We start from the raw sequence: 21118 nt of genomic DNA, 5'->3' as shown, positions 1-21118 counted from the left end.
TATGGAATAAATAAAATTCAATGTGCTGAACTACATGAACATCTTGGTTGACTTGGATGTGTCAGGCTGATGGGCCAGTTATTCTAACACACAACAAGCACTTTATGACTCAGAACATGAGCTTCAACTGCGATATTTCAATTTTTAAATATTTGGAAAAAGAAATTTATCTTTGATCTTAGGATTGATGCATATGCAAGAAAATCAGGAATACATCATTTCATCAACGTTAATCCTGTCAAATATGTTTAACACCAGTTAAAGAGAAACATATTTTTCTCCCAACTGGCTCTATTTTCAAGCAGTAACATTGAAACCACCTGTAGAGAGAATCTTATACTTTACATTTCAGGTGAAGTAGTTTTTTCTCTTTGTGCAGTTGTCATCGATTCTGTCACTGTGTTTTCACAGAAATGAATTTTCCCTGTTAAAAGAAAATAAAATTCAGTTTTGTCTGTTTTGTATTTAGAGGAACAAAAGAGCACAATTTTTAGACCAATAGGTACCTGAGCATGGTTGTCCAAAGGTGTTCAATACTTAATGCACATTAAAATATCAAAGATAAACTTTTTTCGCTATATGTACATCAGAACACTCAGTGAAATTCATCATTTACAATGACCATCACAAAATAAGTGCTGGGGGCAGCCTGCAAGTGTTCCATGCTTCTAGTGCCAGAACAGCTTGCCTATGACTTACCAAAGCTAACCTGTGCATCTCTGTAATGCTGAAGGAAATCACGGCACCCGAAGAAAACACCTGCAGTCACTGGGAGAACTTACAAACAACTTGCAGACTGTGGCTGGAATTGGGCCCTGATCACTGATCACTAGTTGCTGTTCTACTGTGCACCCAATTGCATTTACAGACGCCTTAGATTCTTCCCCATACTCAGAAACTGATGTTGTGGAGATGCATCTGGAGAAGTTAAAGGTCTTGGAATGAGGAGTCTCTAATTCTGTCTAATTAGGGAAGGGTCCAGCCAGGGAGATGGCCTCAGCCAGCATCCGGAAATCTCCTTCTAGGTCCCCAACACTCTCTGCAGATGTGGTCATAGCTGTACTTGAGTATTCAGGGCGATAATGGTTCAAGTACACTTTTTGTCCAACAGGATAATGCAGGAGACATTTTCAATGAAAAGGCAAGTCTTTTGTTTCCCAGATCTCTTGATGGGTCTACCTCTGAGAAAAATAACTCCATCTTTCTTGAATACTGATTCAACACATTCTGGGAGTAGAAATGTTTCCTAATTCCCTTTCTTAAGTGTCTCACCATTCAGATAATTTCTAATCCTCCATGCTAATTACTTACTGCCGATTATACCACTGGCCTTGAGGGCAGCAGTGCAGTTTTCCATCTCTGGAGTTGTTCAGGGCTTCCTTCAACATGTCAGCAGATTCCTCTTGGTCTTCACTGCTGACAGTCATGCACGTCCCGAATCGAGACAGAGCAATACCATAAATCACTGAAGTAAAAGGATTCTACATCCCTGTTTCCATAACCATTTTGTTTTACCACACAGGTTTATTAGTCCTAAGCTAAACCCCCGAACCTGGAGGAGTGGTGGATCACTCTGAGTCTGGCCTCTGCACTTTGACCTATTTAGGCATGGGTGACCCTGCAAAGAGCCAATGCATAAAGCCCTCACTCCAGCCAACATACATTTACAGGTTATTGAGGCATGCAAGACTCCAAATCTAAGAACAAGTTTGTGATCCTCTTGGAGCTGGGATTCTCTTGACAATCCAGAATTCCCTGGTAATGGAAGTGTCCTAACTGTGTTTGTATCAGCCTGGTAAAATATTGCAGGTTTCTCTGAGATCACCTTTCACCCTGCTGAACACTAGCAAATAAAATCCTAATCAGCCGCTTCTCTGTTCTGTGACACTCATGACATCCCAGAAATCAGTCTGCTGATCCTTTGCTGGCTTCCTTCCAGAACAAGAACATCTTTCATCAGACCAAAACAGTTGGTAGAATGAGAGGGAGGAAGAAGAGATAGTCTGAATGATTTAAAGCGGGCCAGAATGTAAAGGACAGGTGTGGGACAAATCAAGGCAGCGAGTCCCAGGCACAGGTGCGTATCGAAGCAGCAAGAATCCCTTACCATCTAAGCCACGTGTATTGGATATTGTGTTCCAATAATACAATATCCAGTACACATCAGTCATTCAGTTGTACTCCATTGAACATTAAAACGAATCAAACTCTGCACTACTTACCCATTCTGTTGACTTCAATCACATATCTGCAGTTCCTGACATTGTTGGAGGTGGACATTCTGATCATTTCACTGGACTTTATTCCATTCCCATTTGAGACATTGCAATAATACAGATAGTTATTGTCTTTTAAGGATTGACAATGTAGATCCAGTTTATTGGTATCAGAGATCTTTGAATCCCCAGATGGGGTCTTTTCGTACCATGAGTACTGAATGGGAAGGGATCCATGCACAGGCTCACAGAACACTGACACATAGTTCCCACAACTTGAGCCTCTTGTTAGTGGTGAAAATCGAAGTAACGGAACAGACACGGGTTCTGTGGAAAACAACCAAAAAACATACGAAAATCAAACACACTAAAAATTTCAGCAGTCCTGTATCTCAACCAGGACCCACATATCTGGAATCTCAGCAGCTCCTCTACCTCTCTGTTTCTCTGCATCCTTCTACCTTCCTGAACTGCCTTGTCTGCCATTTTCCCTGAACACAGCAGGTCTCCAGATCAGGGCAACAGTGATGACACTGAGTATGCATCTGCGTGAAAATCAGAGTAACAATCTCTCTCAGCAGCAAGGAGACAGTCCGAATGGCATCCAACAGCTTGACTTGCAAAGGGAGCACTTGTGGGTGTCCTTGAAACTTATTGATTTCTGCTTCAAATATACCCAACACTTTGGCCTCCACAGCTGCCTGTGGCAATGAATTCCACAGATACACCTGCCTCTGGCTAAGTAACTTCCTCCTCATCTCCCTTTGTTTCTGAGTCTGTTCCCTCTGGTCCTAGAGGTCCACACTATAGGAAACATCCTCTCCACAACCACCAGCTTTTCCGTGCTCATTCTTCTAAGCTCCTGCAAGTACAGGCCCTGAGGTTTCAAACACTCCTAATACATTTGGGGAGTTTGACATCACCTGGAATTTAATATCTGGATCTCTTTAGAATTGATGTACAGAGAGTTCTTGGGAAACAAGTCCATTGCTCCCTGAAAGTGACAACGCAAGTGGATTTAATGGTAATGAAAGCATTTAGCACATTTTCCTTCTTCATGTTACATACCGGAAACTAAAGCTAACAAGGCATTTTGTAGCTTCAAAAGACTTTGGTTAGTACACATTTGCAACTTACAGTAATTTGTAATTCTGATGGTAAAACCATAGAAAAGATCTGGAGGTTTCAGAGAGGGTAAAATGTGAGGGTAAAGATGTCATCAGGATGTCACCAGGGTGACATTGTAGCATAAAGGTTAGCACAAGTCTTTCCCGTGCCTATTCCTGCTGTTGTGCGCAAGGAGTTTGTATGTTTTGCATTTGTCTGCGTGGGTTTCTTTCAGGTGCTCCGGTTTCCTCCCCAGTCCAAAGACCTAGAAATTGGTAGGTTAATTGGTCATTGTAGATCACCTGAGGTTTAGGCTGGGGTTAGATATGGGGCTTTACTGGGTGGCACGGCTCACAGGGCTTAAAACACGTATTGCACACTGTATGTCAATCGATGAATAAATCAAATAAAGAATAAATGTTAGCCTTACACTGTGGGTGGTGACTGCATGAAACACAGTCAGATCATTTGGTAGAAAGGTATATCATGACAATATTTAAGAAGCTTTTGGACAAGGACATGAAAAGGGAGGGATTAGAGAAATATGCACCACATGCATTAAGATGGAATTAGTTCAGAATGATATCACAGTCAGTGTAGACATGATGGGCCAAAGAGTCTGTTCTTGTGCTGGACTGCATCTCAAGTTCTCTCTAACCCCGTTGTGCTATTTCCAACCAGGAATGGGCTGGATGGGGAGGCTGACGGCTGGTCAGTGGGTGCTGGCTGGTGGATTACGAGAGCACAGAGGGAGAGAGTGCAGGGTAGGGGTGGGAGTGACTGATCCTGAAGTGGGGATGGGAAACGGAATAGACTGCCTTAGGAGGACTGAACATAATCTGTTGTGATCTGGATCTGATTCCCTTCTTATGCTTTTTGAAGTGTTTAGACTATGTGTAACGCTTGTTTCTCAATGACCTGGTAATATCAGATTATTTTAGTCTGAATGCAAACCACTGACAGTGATATTTCATACGGTTCAGAAGCTGGCTAATGTGCTGAGCATCCCACTGGAAACCAGTGGGTCAGACCCCACACCGGGTGAGAGCAACAAGTGGGGTTTCCCGAACCCGTACACTCCCCACAGAGGTCTGCACTGCAACAGAGCCTCGGAATATCAGTGCTGCCCTGACACTTCCCAGAGAAAACATGAATCAGACACTTCAATGGAAAACTAAAGTCAATCAATGGGAGACCTACCATCAGATACTTGCAGATACATGACAAATATTACAATATCGTCAGATGATGTAATTCCACATAGATAATGCCCTGTATCTTCAGAGACAAGATTCTCCATTGTAACAGTAAATATTCCCAGGGATGAGTTATCTCTGACTGTCATTCTTCCATACTGCTCAATTTGTCCTTTTGTATTCACTAAGGATGTGCATCTGATATCCCACACGTGGCAAAATATCTTTGGGTTTGAGCGATATATTGGTGCATAGTGACAATTGATCGTGACCGCTCTTCCAACAACTCCTCTCACTTCATCTTCTGCCCATAAAGCACCTGAAACTGAGGGAGAAGTTTCTCAGAAAATGGTCAGGTAAAATCAAATTTACACAAGGCGATTCTAGATTCTAGATTCAAGATTGTTTAATGTCATTTCCAGTGCACAAGTGTAAAAGAGAATGAAACCATTGTTACTCTAATGCAGCACAAAAACACAAAAGATAAACAACATAATAATAATAATAATAAATAAAGATGTTTTAGTTAAAGCTGTTGCTGTGTTCTAAGGAATCTGCCCACACTGTCAATTGGTATAATTGAATTCCACATAGACTGAGAAGACAACAGCATCGTCCCTCATCTCGTGCTCACAGCTCTTCACAAGTAATGATTTTTATTTGATTTGAGTCATCATTATCACTGCCCACTAATGTCTCTGTGTGTCTCCACATTTCTGAGTCAATAGATTACTGATCCATCCTATTCCAGTCAGGGGAGCACAGGATCTGTGGTTGGTAACTTACTGAAGGTGATTATGTGAGGCAGGATCTACCTGAATTTGCCAAAACAAGATCTGATTTGGGATGGTCTATGGGATTTTGTGCATGGGACATCCTCTTTCAAACAAATATGGCCGAGTTTTTTAGAAGAGATAATCAAAGGGACTGAAGAGAGCAGGACAGTGGTGTTTAGCCCATAGACTTTAACAAGGCTTTTGACAAGATCTTTCATAATAGACTGATCTATAATGTAAGACCACAGTGTAAGCTAACTGGATGGATACTGAATAGGCTTAGTGGAAGGGATCAGATTGTGATCGTGACCTCTGACAACATCAGACTTTATCACCAGTGGTGTGCCATCGGGATCAGTGCTGTTATTTGTTAACCACTGTAATTTGCCATTAATATTAATCATTTGTAATGATAATATAAGTAGCATATTTGATAAGTTTTGGATGACACTGTAGTGTGATGGACAGTGGAAAGAGTTGCCGAATTTCTAGAAAATGAATCAGTGTTCAGCCACATTACACTGTACCAGCACAATCCTTCCACTTGAGTCCATCCCCCTGGCCTGAATTTGAATCACCTACTTCTCTTCTCGCTACCACCATTGAGTAGGATGTACAGGGGTCCTGGACCCGTTTCACTCGTCTCAGCGCTGAACTGACTCTGCAGGTGTGGACGCACTTTCAGGGACTCTGCGACTCCTGTTCCACATATCATTTGTTTACATGTTCCTATTATTTGTACGATTCATCCTCTTTTGCACATTGGATGTTTGTTAGTTTCTGTTCTGTGTGGTTTGTCATGGATTCTGTTGTGTTTCTTTGTTTTATGGGTATCTGAAAAAAGATGAATCTCTAGATTGTTTATGGTACACATAGATTGGTAATAAATTTACTTTAAACTTTAAACTAGGGAAGTGGCCAATGGAATTGAACTCAGGCACTGTGAAGTGGCCAATGGAATTGAACTCAGGCACTGTGAAGTGATACATTTTGGGAAATTAAACAAACACAACTTACACAGTAGGGAACGAGGCGTGCAACTACATTGGTCCCGGAAAGTGGCAACACAGTTGGACAAAGTGGTGACCAAGGCAAATGCCAAGCTTTCCTTCATTGGGTGGGGCATTAAGTACTGTTGGGACGGCATGCTAGAGCTGTAAAGGACATTGACAAGACTTCACCTTGTCCAGAGTAAGAGTGTGATTAAATTAGAGAAGGTACAGAAAACATCCACAGAGACGCTGCTGGGACTGGAAAGTTTGGGTCATGGGTAGGCTGGGACTGTTTTCCCTGAAGTGAACTCTGCTGAGGGGTGACCTCACTTTAAAAATTAAGGGTACCAAAGATATGGTGGATAATCACAGTCTTTATTGCAGAGTAGGGACTTCAAAAATAAAGAGACTTCTCTGAAGGTGAGAGGACTGGGAGGGGTAGTGTTTTCCACACAGAACAGTGTGTGTGGAAAAGGTCAAAGGAAGTGCTGGAGGTGGGTACAAATACACTACTTGAAATACATTTGGACAAGTTCATCTACAGGAAAGCTTTAGAACAACGTGGACCAAATGTAGGGAAATGGGTGAAGCTCAGGAAGACACTGTGGTCAGCAGGGATGATTTGGGCTGAAACACCTGTACCCATAACCTGTAACCCTCTGACTCTGCAGCATCTCTAAACTGATCTCTAAACTGGATCACACTTCTGAAAGTTTACATTCAGAATTCTATTTCATTGCAAAAGTGTGACTGCTTATTGTCTCAACCAATCAGATAACACTTCAATTTTAAAACTCAAAGTACATTAATTATCAAAGTATGTATGCTATATACAAACTCAAGATTCATATTCCTACAAGCAGCCACAAAACAAAGAAACCAAATGGAACCCATTTAGAAAAAAAACTGTCAAACACCGAATGTGCAGGAAAAAAAAATCGTGCAAACCATAAAAGTAAGCAAATGACATTCAGAACTGAACTTTGTGAAAATGAGTCACAGACACAAAGCCAGTCATCACTGCAGCCGATTTAGGAGCCAATTAATTGAAGGCCACAGCCTCAGTTCAGGACAGAGATATTTCAGCCTTTCAGAACAGAAGTTGAACACTGGCCTTTCCCTCACCTACAACAGGCATTGCTGTAGTGTTTCATAAGAGTTTTGAATTTTTATTATGCTGTTCTGAATCATGAAATGCAGCAGCCATGTTCGTATCTGTAAATTCACTCTTTCTAGTCCTTTCAATATTCAATAGGATTCAATGAGATACCCCTTCATCAAAGTCAAAGTAAAAATTTGTTATTAGAGTGTGCACTTCTCACCACATATAACCCTGAGATTCTTTTTCTGCGGGCATGCTTAGCAAATCTACAGAACAGTAACTGGAAACAGGATCAATGGAAAACAAACTCTTCAAATTTTGACTTTGACTTTATTTTCCCCAAACTTGGCCACAAAGCCATCAATACTGTCATCCAAATCACTGATATGAAGCGGTTCCAATACAGACCACTGAGGAAAACCTTGAGTCATTGACGGCCAAACAGAATGGCACCATTTTGTTCACCCTGTTTGCCTCCTGCCAGTCATCCAATCTTCTAATCATCCTCAAATCTTTCCAGTACCACTGTGGCTTCTTCTTTAGCAGCCTCCAGTGTGGCATCTCATTAAAGGCCTTCTAAAACACCAAGTAAACAATATCCACAGACACCTTTGTCAATCTTGCCTGTAATTCCCTCAAAGAATCTTAACTGACTTTTCAGGCAAGATTTCCCCTGTATGAAACCATACTTAATTATGTGCCTTCAAGTAACCAGAAAGCTCATCCTTGATAATGGACTCCAACACCTTTACAACTACTGAAGTCAGGCTAACTGGTCTATAATTCCCTTTCATTTGCCTCCCTCTATTCTTAAAGAGTGGAAGAACATTCCCAATTTTCCAGTCCTAGAAAACCATTCCAGAATCTAGTTATTCTTTAAAGATCACTTCTTATGCCTCCGCAATCTCTTAAACTGCCTCTTTCAGAACGCTGGGGTGCAGTCTATCTGGTCCAGGCAACCTATTGACCTTCAAACCTCTCAGCTTCCCAAGCACCTTCTCCTTAGTAGCAACTGCACTCACTCTAGCCCCCTGACATTCTCGAAGTTCTTTCATATGGTTGTGCCTTCTTCAGAGTTCTTCCTTTTGTTTATATGACAGTGTCACTGTCTCACAACATGACACCCATTCTCACATCTTCAATTCAGAAGTCACAAGTGCAACTATGTTTGAGATGCTCCACATCTTCCAGGAGGAAGTGCCAGACTTAACTGTTCTCGGCACTTTATTTCTACCCCATGGAGGCTGCAATGTGTAGCTTCTACAAATGCAAAGTAATTCCCTACCCTCACTAGAAGTATAAGAGCAGCAGTAACAAAGTAACAAAAAGAAATATTTAAATGAATCCTCCCTTGAAAGGAGAACTTACTGGTGCCATCGATTTCTGTCACGTAACTGCAGATCTCTCTGTTGTTGAAGACTGTCACTTTAATCATTCCACTGGATCTTGCTCCATGCTGATTCGAGGCTCTGCAGTAATATTGATGGTGCTGCTGGTTGAATGATTGACAATGCAGAGCCAGTTCATTGGTGCCTGATACCTTTCGATACCCAGATGAGGTTTGTTCATACCAGCTGTACTGAATGGGAAGGGATCCCTGGAGGGACTCACAGGAAACTGACACTGAGCCCCCGAGACGTGAGACATTTGCTGGTGACAGATATCGAAGCACAGGAACGGACACGGGTTCTGTGAGAAACAATTAAACATTCAAACACTGAATGAACATCTGAAAATCAAGCACTCTTCTGCCACTTTATTAGGTACACCTGTTCACCTAGTCGTTAATGCAAGTATCTAATTAGTCAATATGTGGCAGCAACACAGTCCATAAAAACATGCAAACATGGTCAAGACGTTCGGATGTTGTTTAAGCAAAACATCAGAATGGGGAGAAAATGTGCTCTTAGTGACTTTGACAATGGAATAATAGTTGGTGCCAGATGGGGAGGTTTGAGTATCTCAGAAACTGTTGACCTCCTTGGATGTTCATGCACAACAGTCTCCAGAGTTTACACAGAATGGTGCAAAAACAAAAAGTGAGCAGCAATTCTGTGAGCAAAAATGCCCTCTTAATGAGAGAGGTCAGAGGAGAATGGCCAGACCGGTTCACCTGACAGAAAGATGACAGGAATTCAAATAACCATGCATTATGACGATGGCGTGCAAAAGAGCATCTGAATCTTGAAGTGAGTGGGTCACAGCAGCAGAAGACCAGGAATATACACTCAGTGGCCTATTTAATAGTTATGGGAGGCACCTAATAAAGTGGCCACTGAATGCTTAAAGGCAGCAACTTGTGAGATATCCGTCACATGCTTTTTGGCTTTCATGAGAAAATAACCTGCCATAAAGAGGGAAACTTTGGCACTGATTTTAATGCAAAAGTAGTGAGGGATGGACAGGGTCTGGACAAAGATCTTGTACTCTGTGCTGAGGCTGAGCAGGAGGAGGAGTTTGTTGTTCTACAGACACATCCATGAGATGGGCTTTTCTCCATTCTACAAGATTAACCCTGGGATCGGCACATTGTCATTTCCCAGGACATCTAATGCTCTGACCTTTCCCAGAGGAAACATGGATGATACATTTATTTAACTGATGGTGCAAAGTCAGTCACTGAGAAACCTACCTTCAGATACTTGTAGATGTAAATAATATCTTGTATCAAGACCTGGTGTTATAATTCCACAGCTGTACCATCCTGTATCTCCGGAGCGAAGATCCTCCATAGTAACAGTAAATATTCCCTGTTCCGGGTTATCTGTGATTGACACTCGTCCCCTCCGTCCGTGATGCCCTTTTGTTTCCACCACAATTGAACATAGTGGAGTCCATCCATTGCACCAATACTTTGTGTTTGAGCGGTGGTGTTCTTGATAGTGACAATCGATTGTGGTTGCTCTTCCCACAACTCCTCTTACAGATTTCTCTGCCCACAATGCACCTGAAACTGAGGAAGGCATTTTCAAATTTGAGGAGAAGGGAACAATGAATGCAAACTAATATTTTTGAACATAACGATAAGAACCCATTCAGGTCATGTCCAGCATGTGGCATGTGTTGCCATGGCCAATGATTTTGGTCTGAAGTGCAGTCAGTGCTGTTACTGTGTCAGTGCTCTCTCCCCTGTGTCAGTACATTGTGGGTTCACTTCCCACTCCAGAGTCCTGAGCAGAAACCCAGGGCTGACCTTCCACTGCAGTACTGAGGGAGAGCGGCAATATTAAGCTTCCAATGACTTCCTATCACCCTTTCAAATGTACACAAAGTTCCCAACGAATTAATTTGGGATGCTCCCAGATTTTTGTGTGTGTGTCTCAGATTCCAGGAAATTGCAACTGGAGGCGAAGCCTAACGGCAACTCCTTTGCTCGCATCTTCGGAGACGGCTCTATTTCTATCTTTGATAACTCTTTTTATCCCTCTCAAGATTCTTTTGAAGTCCCTGACCTGAAGTTACATGCTCAATTCAGTTCTCGGCGGAAAAAGGACCTGCTTTCAGGTCCTCACGACTGGTCGCTTTTCGATATGCCAAGGTTGCAGCCTGGAAGACCAGCATGCCTTCAGGGTGCCGGATTTTCGTGGCTCTGCAGGCGGGCAGATTCAAGTCTGGTGCATCGTGGGAGTACACAGAAGATTGTAAGCAGCGAGCTGGCTGCAGGCTGAGTATGCAGGAGCCCGAGTTCTTTGGGCACAGGGCTTGGAAAATGCAAAGCAACAGACTTCTAACACCATAAGTCAGCGAGTCGCTTTGTTATGTCTCCCTTCTACCTGTGAAACGGGGACACCTCTTTTCCCTTATTAGGGAGAGAGAGCGAGCCTGTGATATGTCAAATTACTGGGTGAACAAATAGTCTTTAGGGAACTTGCAGGGGGGGGAGGGGGGTCATTGCTTTATTGCTGCTTTTACATGGGAGGAGGAGTTGGGGGTTTTTTGGTGTTCAAACATTTAACTGTCATTCATTCTTTGAGGCACTCCTCTGTTTTTGTGGATGTTTGTTCAGAAAAAGAATTTCAGGATGTACATGGTATACATTTCACTGATATTAAATGTACCTATTGAAACCTATTGAGATGGGGTTGGTAGGATCATTTGAGATCATGTTTCAAATCTCACCATTAGGCTGGTGTCCTGATTTACTCTTCACTTACAGACAAGTTTATAAATTGCAGAAAGAAACCCCTCATGATACCTAAAACCGGGACCTCTGATTCTGATGGAAGTATATATTTTCTACCTATCAAGTATTTCTCTGTGTAATTAGAAGGTGGTGCAACAATGGTCATTAGTACTTTAGTGTCTAGAAATCCAGGAGCAATTTCAATTTCTCTGAGGGTACATTGAGAGTTTATATGGATAATTTATTAATTATTTCTGGATTAAAATCACATATCAATAATGATAATGATCAACTACCAGACTGTCAAAATCCCATCCGGATTGGAAAGGCCTTTCAGGACAGAAATCTTTCATCCCTACCCACTCTGGTTTACCTTTGACACCAGATCTAGTAATGTTCTTTACTAATTGCCCCACTGAAATGTCCCAGGAATGACACTGATTACAAGACAATAACGTCAATTGTCATACTGGTCCCTGTAGAGTGAGATAGACAATAGACAATAGGTGCAGAAGTAGACCATTCGGACCTTTGAGCCTGCACCATCATTCTGAGATCATGGCTGATCATCTACTATCAATACCCGGTTCCTGTCTTGTCCCCATATCCCTTGATTCCCCTATCCATAAGGTACATATCTAACTCCTTCTTGAAAACATCCAGAGAATTGGCCTCCACTGCCTTCTGAGGAATGCATTCCACACCCCCACAACTCACTGGGAGAAGAAGTTTTTCCTTAACTCTGTCCTAAATGACCTACCCCTTATTCTTAAACCATGCCCTCTGGTACTGGACTCTCCCAGCATCTGGAACATGTTTCCTGCCTCTATCTTGTGAAATCCCTTAATAATCTTAATGTTGCAATCAAATTCCCCCTCAATCTCCTTAATTCCAGCGTGTACAAGCCCAGTCTCTCTAACCTCTCTGCGTAAGACAGTCCACAAATCCCAGGAATTAACCTTGTGAATCTATGCTGCACTTCCTCTACAGCCAGGATGTCCTTCCTTAACCCTGGAGACCAAAACTGGACACAATACTCCAGGTGTGGTCTCACCAGGGCCCTGTACAAATGCAAAAGGATTTCCTTGCTCTTGTACTCAATTCCCTTTGTAATAAAGGCCAACATTCCATTAGCCTTCTTCACTGCCTGCTGCATTTGCTCATTCACCTTCAGTGACTGATGAACAAGGACTCCTAGATCTTTTTGTATTTCTCCCTTACCTAACTTTACACTGTTCAGATAATAATCTGCCTTCCTGTTCTTACTCCCAAAGTGGATAACCTCACATTTATTCACATTAAACATCATCTGCCAAATATCTGCCCACTCACCCAGCCTATCCAAGTCACCTTGAATTCTCCTAACATCCTCATCACATGTCACACTGCCACCCAGCTTAGTATCATCAGCAAATTTGCTGATGTTATTCTCAATGCCTTTATCTGAATCGTTGATGTAAATCGTAAACAGCTGTGGTCCCAATACTGAGCCCTGTGGCACCCCACTAGTCACTACCTGCCATTTCGAGAAACACCTATTCACCGCTACCCTTTGCTTTCTATCTGTCAACCAGTTTTTTATCCATGTCAATATCTTCCCCCAATGCCATGAGCTCTGATTTTACCCATCAATCTCCTATGTGGGACCTTATCAAATGCCTTCTGAAAATCGAGGTACACTACATCCACTGGATCTCCCTTGTCTAACTTCCTGGTTACATCCTCGAAAAACTCCAATAGATTAGTCAAGCATGATTTGCCCTTGGTAAATCCATGCTGGCTTGGCCCAATCCTATCACTGCTATCTAGATATGCCACTATTTCATCTTTAATAATAGACTCTAGCATCTTCCCCACTACTGATGTTAGGCTGACAGGAAGATAGTTCTCTCTTTTCTCCCTCCCTCCTTTCTTAAAAAGTGGGATAACATTAGCCATTCTCCAATCCTCAGGAACTGATCCTGAATCTAATTAACATTGAAAAATGATTAACAATGCATCCGCAATTTCCAGAGCCACCTCCTTTAGTACCCTAGGATGCAGACCACATCTGGACCTGGGGATTTGTTAGCCTTCAGTCCCATCAGTCTACTCATCACCGTTTCCTTCCTAATGCCAATCTGTTTCATTTCCTCTGTTACCCTATGTCCTTGGCCTATCCATACATCTGGGAGATTGCTTGTGTCTTCCCTAGTGAAGACAGATCTAAAGTACTTACTAAATTCTTCTGTCATTTCTCTGTTTCCCATAACAATTTTACCCAATTCATTCTTCAAGGGCCCAACATTGTTCTTAACTATCTTCTTTCTCTTCACATACCTAAAAAATGCTTTTGCTATCCTCCTTTATATTCCTGGCTAGCTTGCATTCGTACCTCATTTTTTCTCCCCATATTGCCTTTTTAGTTAAGTTCTGTTGTTCCTTAAAAATTTCCCAATCATCTGTCTTCCCACTCACCTTAGCTCTGTCATACTTCTTTTTTTTAATGCTATGCAATCTCTGACTTCCTTTGTCAACCACTGTGGCCCCTTTCCCCCCTTTGAATCCTTCCTTCTCCGGGGGATGAACTGATTTAGCACCTTGTGCATTATTCCCAAGAATACCTGCCATTGCTGTTCCACTGTCTTTTCTGCTAGGATATCCGTCCATTTAACTTTGGCCAGCTCCTCCCTCATGACTCGATAGTCTCCTTTGTTCAATTGCAACACTGACGCCTCCGATCTGCCCTTATCCTTCTCAAGTTGCAGATAAAAACTTATCAAATTATGGTCACTACCTCCTAATCAGTTTCCAGAAACAGGAGACCTGATGTTCTCACTTAACAGCCCCAGGCGATTTCTCCATCTGGACACATTCTCTCCCGACTGACTCCACCCTATTCCCCTTTTCTCCTTATTTGCTTCCACTTCTCACCCTCTCAAAACTCCACCCCTTTCCCCATCCATTCTATTTGTCCACTGTGCTTCAGCACTCCGCAATCCCTGATCACCTAGTGGACCCAGACTCACCCCTCCCCCTCTCCTATGTATACAATCTCCCTCTCCACTCACACTTGATGCAGAGTCTCGAACCGAACCATTGATGCTTCCCCTCCCTCTGACACAAGCTGCTTGACCCACTGATTTCCTCCAAGAGCTTATTATGAACTCCAGTTTCCAATGTCTTTCGTGTCTCCAGGTATTCAAGTACTGTTCTGAAAATGGACTACGACTCCCAAACCAAAACTGATTATGCAAATATCCAGCACAGTTTGTTACTCACCAGGTAGGAAACCAATCAGAAGAAATGAGGTCCACATCATTTTATTCATGGAGACCCAGCCAGGACCTATCTGTCCTCAGAGAGAAATAACTGCAAAATAAAAATGAGGAAGAAAGCAACAGGGGGTTTGATCGAAAACCACAACGGGGGAGTGGGAAGTGACAATCTGCAAAGCTTTTAGCTATATTTAGCAAGAGAGAAACATTTAAACAGTTCCCAAAAATCAAATTAAATGTTGAGAAGAGCTAAAATATTCGGATTAGGACATATATCAATGGGATGAGTTGTAAAGTAAAAGGCAGACAAGATTGAAAAGGGGATTACAGGACTGAAGGTGTTATATCTGAATGTATGCAGTTTACCAAATGAGGTAGATGATCTTGAGGCACAGTTGCAGATTGGTAGGTGTGATGTTGTAGGCTTCACCAAATCATGCTGATAAAAGATTTTAGCTGGCAGTTGAATGTCCAAGGATACGCATTGTATTGAAAGGACAAGCAGGAAGGAAGATAGGGTGAGGTGGCTTTATTGGTAAAACATAAAATCAAATCATTAGAAATAGGTGACATATGGTTGAACAGTCTTGAATCAATTGTAGATAGAGCTAAGGAACTGCAAAGGTAAAAAGACCCTGATGGGAGTTGTATACAGACCCCCAAACAGTAGTAAGGAGGTGGTCTGCAAGTTACAACAGGAAATAGAAAATGCATGCCAAAAAGGCTGGAGGAACTGAGCTGGCCAGGCAGCATCTGTGGGCTCAAAATATTGACTGCACTTCTTTCCATAGATGCTGCCCGGTCTGCTGAGTTCCTCCATTGTCTTGGGTGTGGTGCTCAGATTTTCAGCATCTACAGATTTTCTCGTGAATGTTACACCAGTCATGGGAGACTTCAATGTGCAGGTAGATTGGGAAAATCAGACTGGTGCTGGATTCCAGGATAGGGAATTTATAGAGAGCCTCTGGGATGTCTTTTTAAAGCAGCCATTGGCTAAGCTCACTGGGGGATCAGCAATTCTGGATTGGGTGTTGTGCAATGAATCAGAATTTATTCGAGAGCTGAAGGTAAAAGAACCTTAAGAAAAGCTGATCATAATATTGGTACACCGCCCCTGAATTTCTGATGACCAGCACTATTTATTGCTCTTGTGTTAGAATGTTTTCATGTGATTATGGTGGGAAGTTTCAGTTCATTTATTGTTACAGTTTAGCTTGGATTATACAGTTATTTGCTTGTGCATTTGTGGGTCACACTAACTGTAACAGGGGGGGATTGTGTGATGGTTACTTCCCCCGTCTGTATGAGGCTGTTTGGGTTCACTCTCCGGCTCATGGTTCCCAGCCTGTTTTGTGTTTATCACATTACAATGGTTGTCGAGTTCAATGAGTATCCTCATCTGTCATTGTGAACCAAATGTTCGCCACATTGGTGTCAGGAGTGGGATGTGAAATTGACGACGAGATTGAAGAACTACGATATTGCATAGAGTGCCTTAAAATATGGGTAATAAGTCCAGGACCGAGCAGTATGCCTGCCCCATACCGGGCTCGTGAGATGAGACCTGAGGGAGGACCTTGGTGCCCCGACGGAGCGAACGTACCAGGCTTCCCAACCTGGCGGGCACAGCAGAGCACATCACCTGTCTCTGTCACGACCTGCACTGGGGAACGTAAGATGTTATAGCTATGGGAGGATACACTTGATATGATATGTTTCAATGAGGTCACTCCTCATTCTTCTGAATTCTACTGAACTCAGGCCCAGACCCATCAAACGCTCTTCATATGATAATCCATTCAATCCTGGAACCATTTTTGTGAATCCTCTTTGAAACTTCTCCAGTTTCAACACATCCATTCTGAGATGAGGGACCCAAAACTGCTCACAATATTTCAAGTGAGGCTTTGCTGGTGCTTCAGAAAGTCTCAAAGTTACATCTTTACTTTTATATTCCAAATATCACATTTGCTTTCCTCACCACAAACTCAACCTGCAAATTAACCTTGAGGGAACCCTCCATAAAGATTTTGAAATCCCTTTGCACTTCAGTTTTTAGTATTTATTTTTTTCTCCATATAGAAAATAGTCTACTTTTTATTGCTTCTACCAAATTGCATGACCATACACTTCCATCTAACATTTATTTTCCAGTTCTACAAATCTATCAAAGTCCATCCATAGCCTCTCTGCTCCCTCAAAACTACCTGTGCCTCCACCTATCTTCATATCATCTGCAAACATTGCAACATAGCTATCAATTACATTTTTCAAATTATTGACATATGTAATGGCTTCTTTGTAATGTTATCTGCTAAGGCTAATGTAATGGCTTCTCTGTAATGCTTGCTGCTGAGGTACTGTAATGGTTTCTCTGTAGCAGGAATGTTTGGGTTGTGACTAGAAATAACAGGATTTTGGAATTCAGTGCAATCCAATGAGAGAAATGTTATTCTTTCTTGTGTGTCTGGGAGCCAGGGTTTTTATGGGTTTTCGTTGAGGAGAGAGGAAGAGGAATGACACTTGTGGAGAGCGCTGGTAAACCACCGGATGGCGTATACCGGTATCCAAGGGTCCGATGGTCGGCGACGTTCAGTGGAAATTTATGATGGAGGAATGCCTGCTGAGTGAGCTCCAACAATATTGTGACTTTAATTTGGGCATTTTATTTTGTTTGCTTATTTTCATACTAATCTTTTATTCAGATTAAGTATCATAAAGTCTATCATTTAATTGCATATGGTGTACTGTCTTATATTTTTCATTGTGGGTTTGTAATTGGGAGTACATTACACAGCATCCACACAAACATGAATACCCAGTTTGGTGGGGCTGAAAGCTGATTTCCCTAGACCAACGTGATCTGGGTGAGCCTGAGGGTTACAATTGTGGGGGCTCAATTCAGTTTCGGGACTGTTTCGGTTTGCTGCTGTGTGACTGCCCTGTTTAAATCTGTAAATCTCTGCTGGTATGGATGCCGCTGGATTATAGCAATGGTGTGGCTCTGTGGGATTGCGGTTAGTAATGCATGTGTGTTGAGTGGGGTGGATATTCGTACCCCAGATGAATTGTTAATTCGATGTTTGAATATGGTTAAAGCTGTTGGCGAGTTTGAAATCGTAGCACAGAAGTTTGATAAAATGGTGGACTCAGACCTTGTTTTAGTTCAGACTAGCTCTGACATAACAACAGTGGGGCTGCCAGCGTCTATTGGTGACCCAGGTGAGGCGGGGCCATGGCATGTCCATACTGTCAGGGAGGAAGAGAAGGGAGCCCAGCAGGCTGGGTCACAAGCTGAGTTGCCTGCAGTTGGGATTTCAGTGACAGGGTCCTATCATTTCTGAGGAATGAGGGGAAAGAGTGGTCGGGTTTGGAAAGTTTAATAATTCCCCGTCCCCCAGTGAAGGGTAATGGTTCTGAGTTGGCATCAGCCCTTACCTCCCTGGTGAATAAGGCAGCAGGTCCCCGCCAGATGCTAACAATTTTCTCTGGAATAACACTCACCCCCAAGGGGGAAGAGGAGTATGAGACATGGTTGGAGCACATCTCTCAGTTGTTAGTTGAGTGGCAGTGCTCTGATGATGAAAAGCGACAGAGATTGGTTGAAAGTTGGAAGGGTTGGAGGCTGGGGTAGTAAGAGGTGTGAAAGTCAGAAGACAAACCTACCAGAGTTCCAGGTGAAACCAGAGGAGGGAATGGACCTGTTAAGATTCTTCATCGGAACCACCTGTTACCCCTGGGACAAGAGTTGCAGGTAGACCCGGAGCCTGACTTAGAGCCTACACCTGGTAAGAGGACTCTGTGAAAACATAGGGAGACTGCAGGGCCCACAGCGGGAGAGGCTGGGCCAGGGCCCACCCCTGAGAGGGATACTGATTCAGAGGGTGATGATTTGGACGTGTGACTCATGCTGCCTTTCGCTAACTCTCCATTGATTGAGGAGATGACTCCTGGCCCTTCTCCCACTGAGTCAGGGGAAGTGGGATGGGCTACCTGTGGACAGTCTGGAGTACAGCAGGACCCTGAAGAAGAGGAGGCAGGGCCTGGACATGGGACAGGGGGATCCGAGTTGCAGAGGGGCCTGAGTGGTAGGTTGAAGGAGGATTCGCCAAGCAGAGCCGAGATATCCCCAGCAGTACCTGAGCCTGAAGAGTTAGGTGAGGAGGTATGGAAGTCTCAGAGAATTAGGAAACTACCAGATAGGTTGGCCTATGTAGCGCCTGGGGAACAGGGCGTGGTATCTACTGTTTTGGGGAGCTATGTCACTGCCTTTTGCACCTAGATTGACCTTTGTGTTTTGCAGGAAGTGTTGGCGAATGATCTCAATGTCATGAGGACATGACTAAATTTGGTGGGGTGGGGGGGGGGGAGAATGTAATGGCTTCTCTGTAATGCTGAGGTAATGGTTTTTCTGTAGCAGGAATGCTTGGGTTATGATAGGAAGAGTGTGACACAATTTGTTTATATATAGCATCTATTGGTACTTCTCTATATTCTGCTGATAAGATAAATAAAGAAGACAGAAGTTCTGACCACATCCTTTGCTGAGAGTGAAAATTACAGAGGACAGCTGTGCCTGACACAACAGAGTCAGCACTCTTACTATACAAAGTACAGAATTTAAGCAGATATATACTCATGACTGATATACTGTATTGTCTCCCCTAAAACACATGTAACAAACTCAAAGTAACAGAAGCTCTCTGTTTGTACTGAATTATTTTATCATTTATCCATTTCTATACAATGTGAAATTAGTTATTTATAAAAAATTGCAAAGACATCAACAAAAATTCAGGACAATATAAATATATAAATTAGCCACTTTCTTGGATCACCTCAACCCTCACACTACAATGAAATCAGGGTTAAACAAAAAAAACAGCACACACAAAATGCCGGGGGATCTCAGCAGGCTGTGCAGTTGAACAATTAACATTGTTTTGTTAAACTTCAAGATGGTGCCGATACGGATAATTTCAGAACATGCAGTATGCCAGTCATACTAAACATGATTCTGATTCTGTATTATTTCTCCAATAAGTGTGACCTGTGAGAATTGTTATCCCTTGTACTGAAGCTCTCTCAGACTTCATCTGGTCCAGGGAATCGCACAGCAGGACTCTGGATAGATCACTCTTTGAGTAACATTGAAAGATCTAACCAGTTAAACAGGGATATTGGGAAGCAAGCAACTGAGAATCTGTGTAAAGATATGCAGAGTTATGATATGGAGGTAAGACAGGTAAGATATAAATATCTTCTCCTTAGACAATGGTGACCTGTCTGTTTACAAGGCCCTATGATTTTATGAGAAATAGAAACTGCAGCGGTTGTCTACTTACACAAACCATTTCCTGTCAAAATGCAGTTGAGTTGGTTTAGGAGAGGGTCCGATGTGGCTTTTATCCATTGTGAATATGTAATTCCATTCAGTAACCTTTCCCCTCACATCTAACTAAAGCAAAGTGAAATCACATCAGAGCTATTGAAATTGCACTAATGGAGGGAAAATAATTCAGAAGAGGTGAGCTCTAAAAGTAACTTCAAAGAGTGGGCACAGCCTTCAGAGAGGGAATGAAATTTTATCCCCCCAAGGACATCCCATTTGAACAGAGATGAGGAAGTAGGTGGAATGTAAAAGGAGCTTCTCATGCAAACTCAGCACACAGTACTCCACTTCGTTCCATTACCCTTCACTGGGGGATGGGGAATTATTAAACTTTCCAAACCCGACCACTCTTTCCCCTCATTCCTCAGAAATGATAGGGCCCTGTCACTGAAATCCCAACTGCAGGCAACTCAGCTTGTGACCCAGCCTGCTGGACTCCCTTCTCTTCCTCCCTGACAGTATGGACACGTCATGGCCCCACCTCACCTGGGTCACCAATAGACGCTGGCAGCCCCACTGTTGTTATGTCAGAGCTAGTCTGAACTAAAACAAGGTCTGAGCCCACCATTTTATCAAACTTCTGTGCTACGATTTCAAACTCACCAACAGCTTTAACGATACTCAAACATCGAATTAACAATTCATCTGGGGTATGAATATCCACCCAACTCAACAGACACGCATTACTAACCGCAATCTCACAGAGGGACACCATTGCTATAATCCAGCGGCATCCATACCAGCAGAGATTTACAGATTTAAGCAGGGCTGTCACACAGCAGCAAACCGAAACAGACCCGAAACTGAATTGAGCCCCCACAATTGTAACCCTCAGGCTCGCCCAGATCGCGTTGGTCTAGGGAAATCAGCTTTCAGCCCCGCCAAACTGGGTATTCAAGTTTGTGTGGATGCTGTGTAATGTACTCCCAATTACAAACTCACAATGCAAAATATCAG

The 21118-nt window shown here is 42.8% G+C and overlaps 1 protein-coding gene across 1 annotated transcript; it reads right to left on the bottom strand.

The window, feature by feature from the left end:
* Window positions 1-341: 341 nt before the first annotated feature.
* LOC132380894 (polymeric immunoglobulin receptor-like) lies at window positions 342-20876 on the bottom strand. Its single transcript, XM_059949811.1, has 7 exons — window positions 20648-20876; window positions 14774-14848; window positions 10022-10342; window positions 8758-9078; window positions 4524-4844; window positions 2223-2543; window positions 342-424 (listed from the first exon to the last, which is right to left on the bottom strand). The coding sequence occupies exons 1-7, from the start codon at window positions 20874-20876 to the stop codon at window positions 342-344; spliced, it is 1671 nt and encodes a 556-aa protein (XP_059805794.1).
* Between the last annotated feature and the right edge of the window lie 242 nt (window positions 20877-21118).

Source organism: Hypanus sabinus, chromosome 25 (assembly GCF_030144855.1).
Source record: "Hypanus sabinus isolate sHypSab1 chromosome 25, sHypSab1.hap1, whole genome shotgun sequence".
Classification (NCBI taxonomy): Eukaryota; Metazoa; Chordata; class Chondrichthyes; order Myliobatiformes; family Dasyatidae; genus Hypanus; species Hypanus sabinus.
This window is presented reverse-complemented; position numbering and strand designations above follow the sequence as displayed.

Bases quoted from the DNA above. Each gene is read 5' to 3' on its own strand.
- LOC132380894 (XM_059949811.1), bottom strand. From the start codon at position 20,876: ATGGTGTCCCTCTGTGAGATTGCGGTTAGTAATGCGTGTCTGTTGAGT. The intron at 9,079-10,021 runs GTAGGTTTCTCA...TGTTTCTCACAG, and splicing joins ACATCTACAAGTATCTGAAG to AACCCGTGTCCGTTCCTGTG. The intron at 2,544-4,523 runs GTAGGTCTCCCA...TGTTTTCCACAG, and splicing joins GTATCTGCAAGTATCTGATG to AACCCGTGTCTGTTCCGTTA.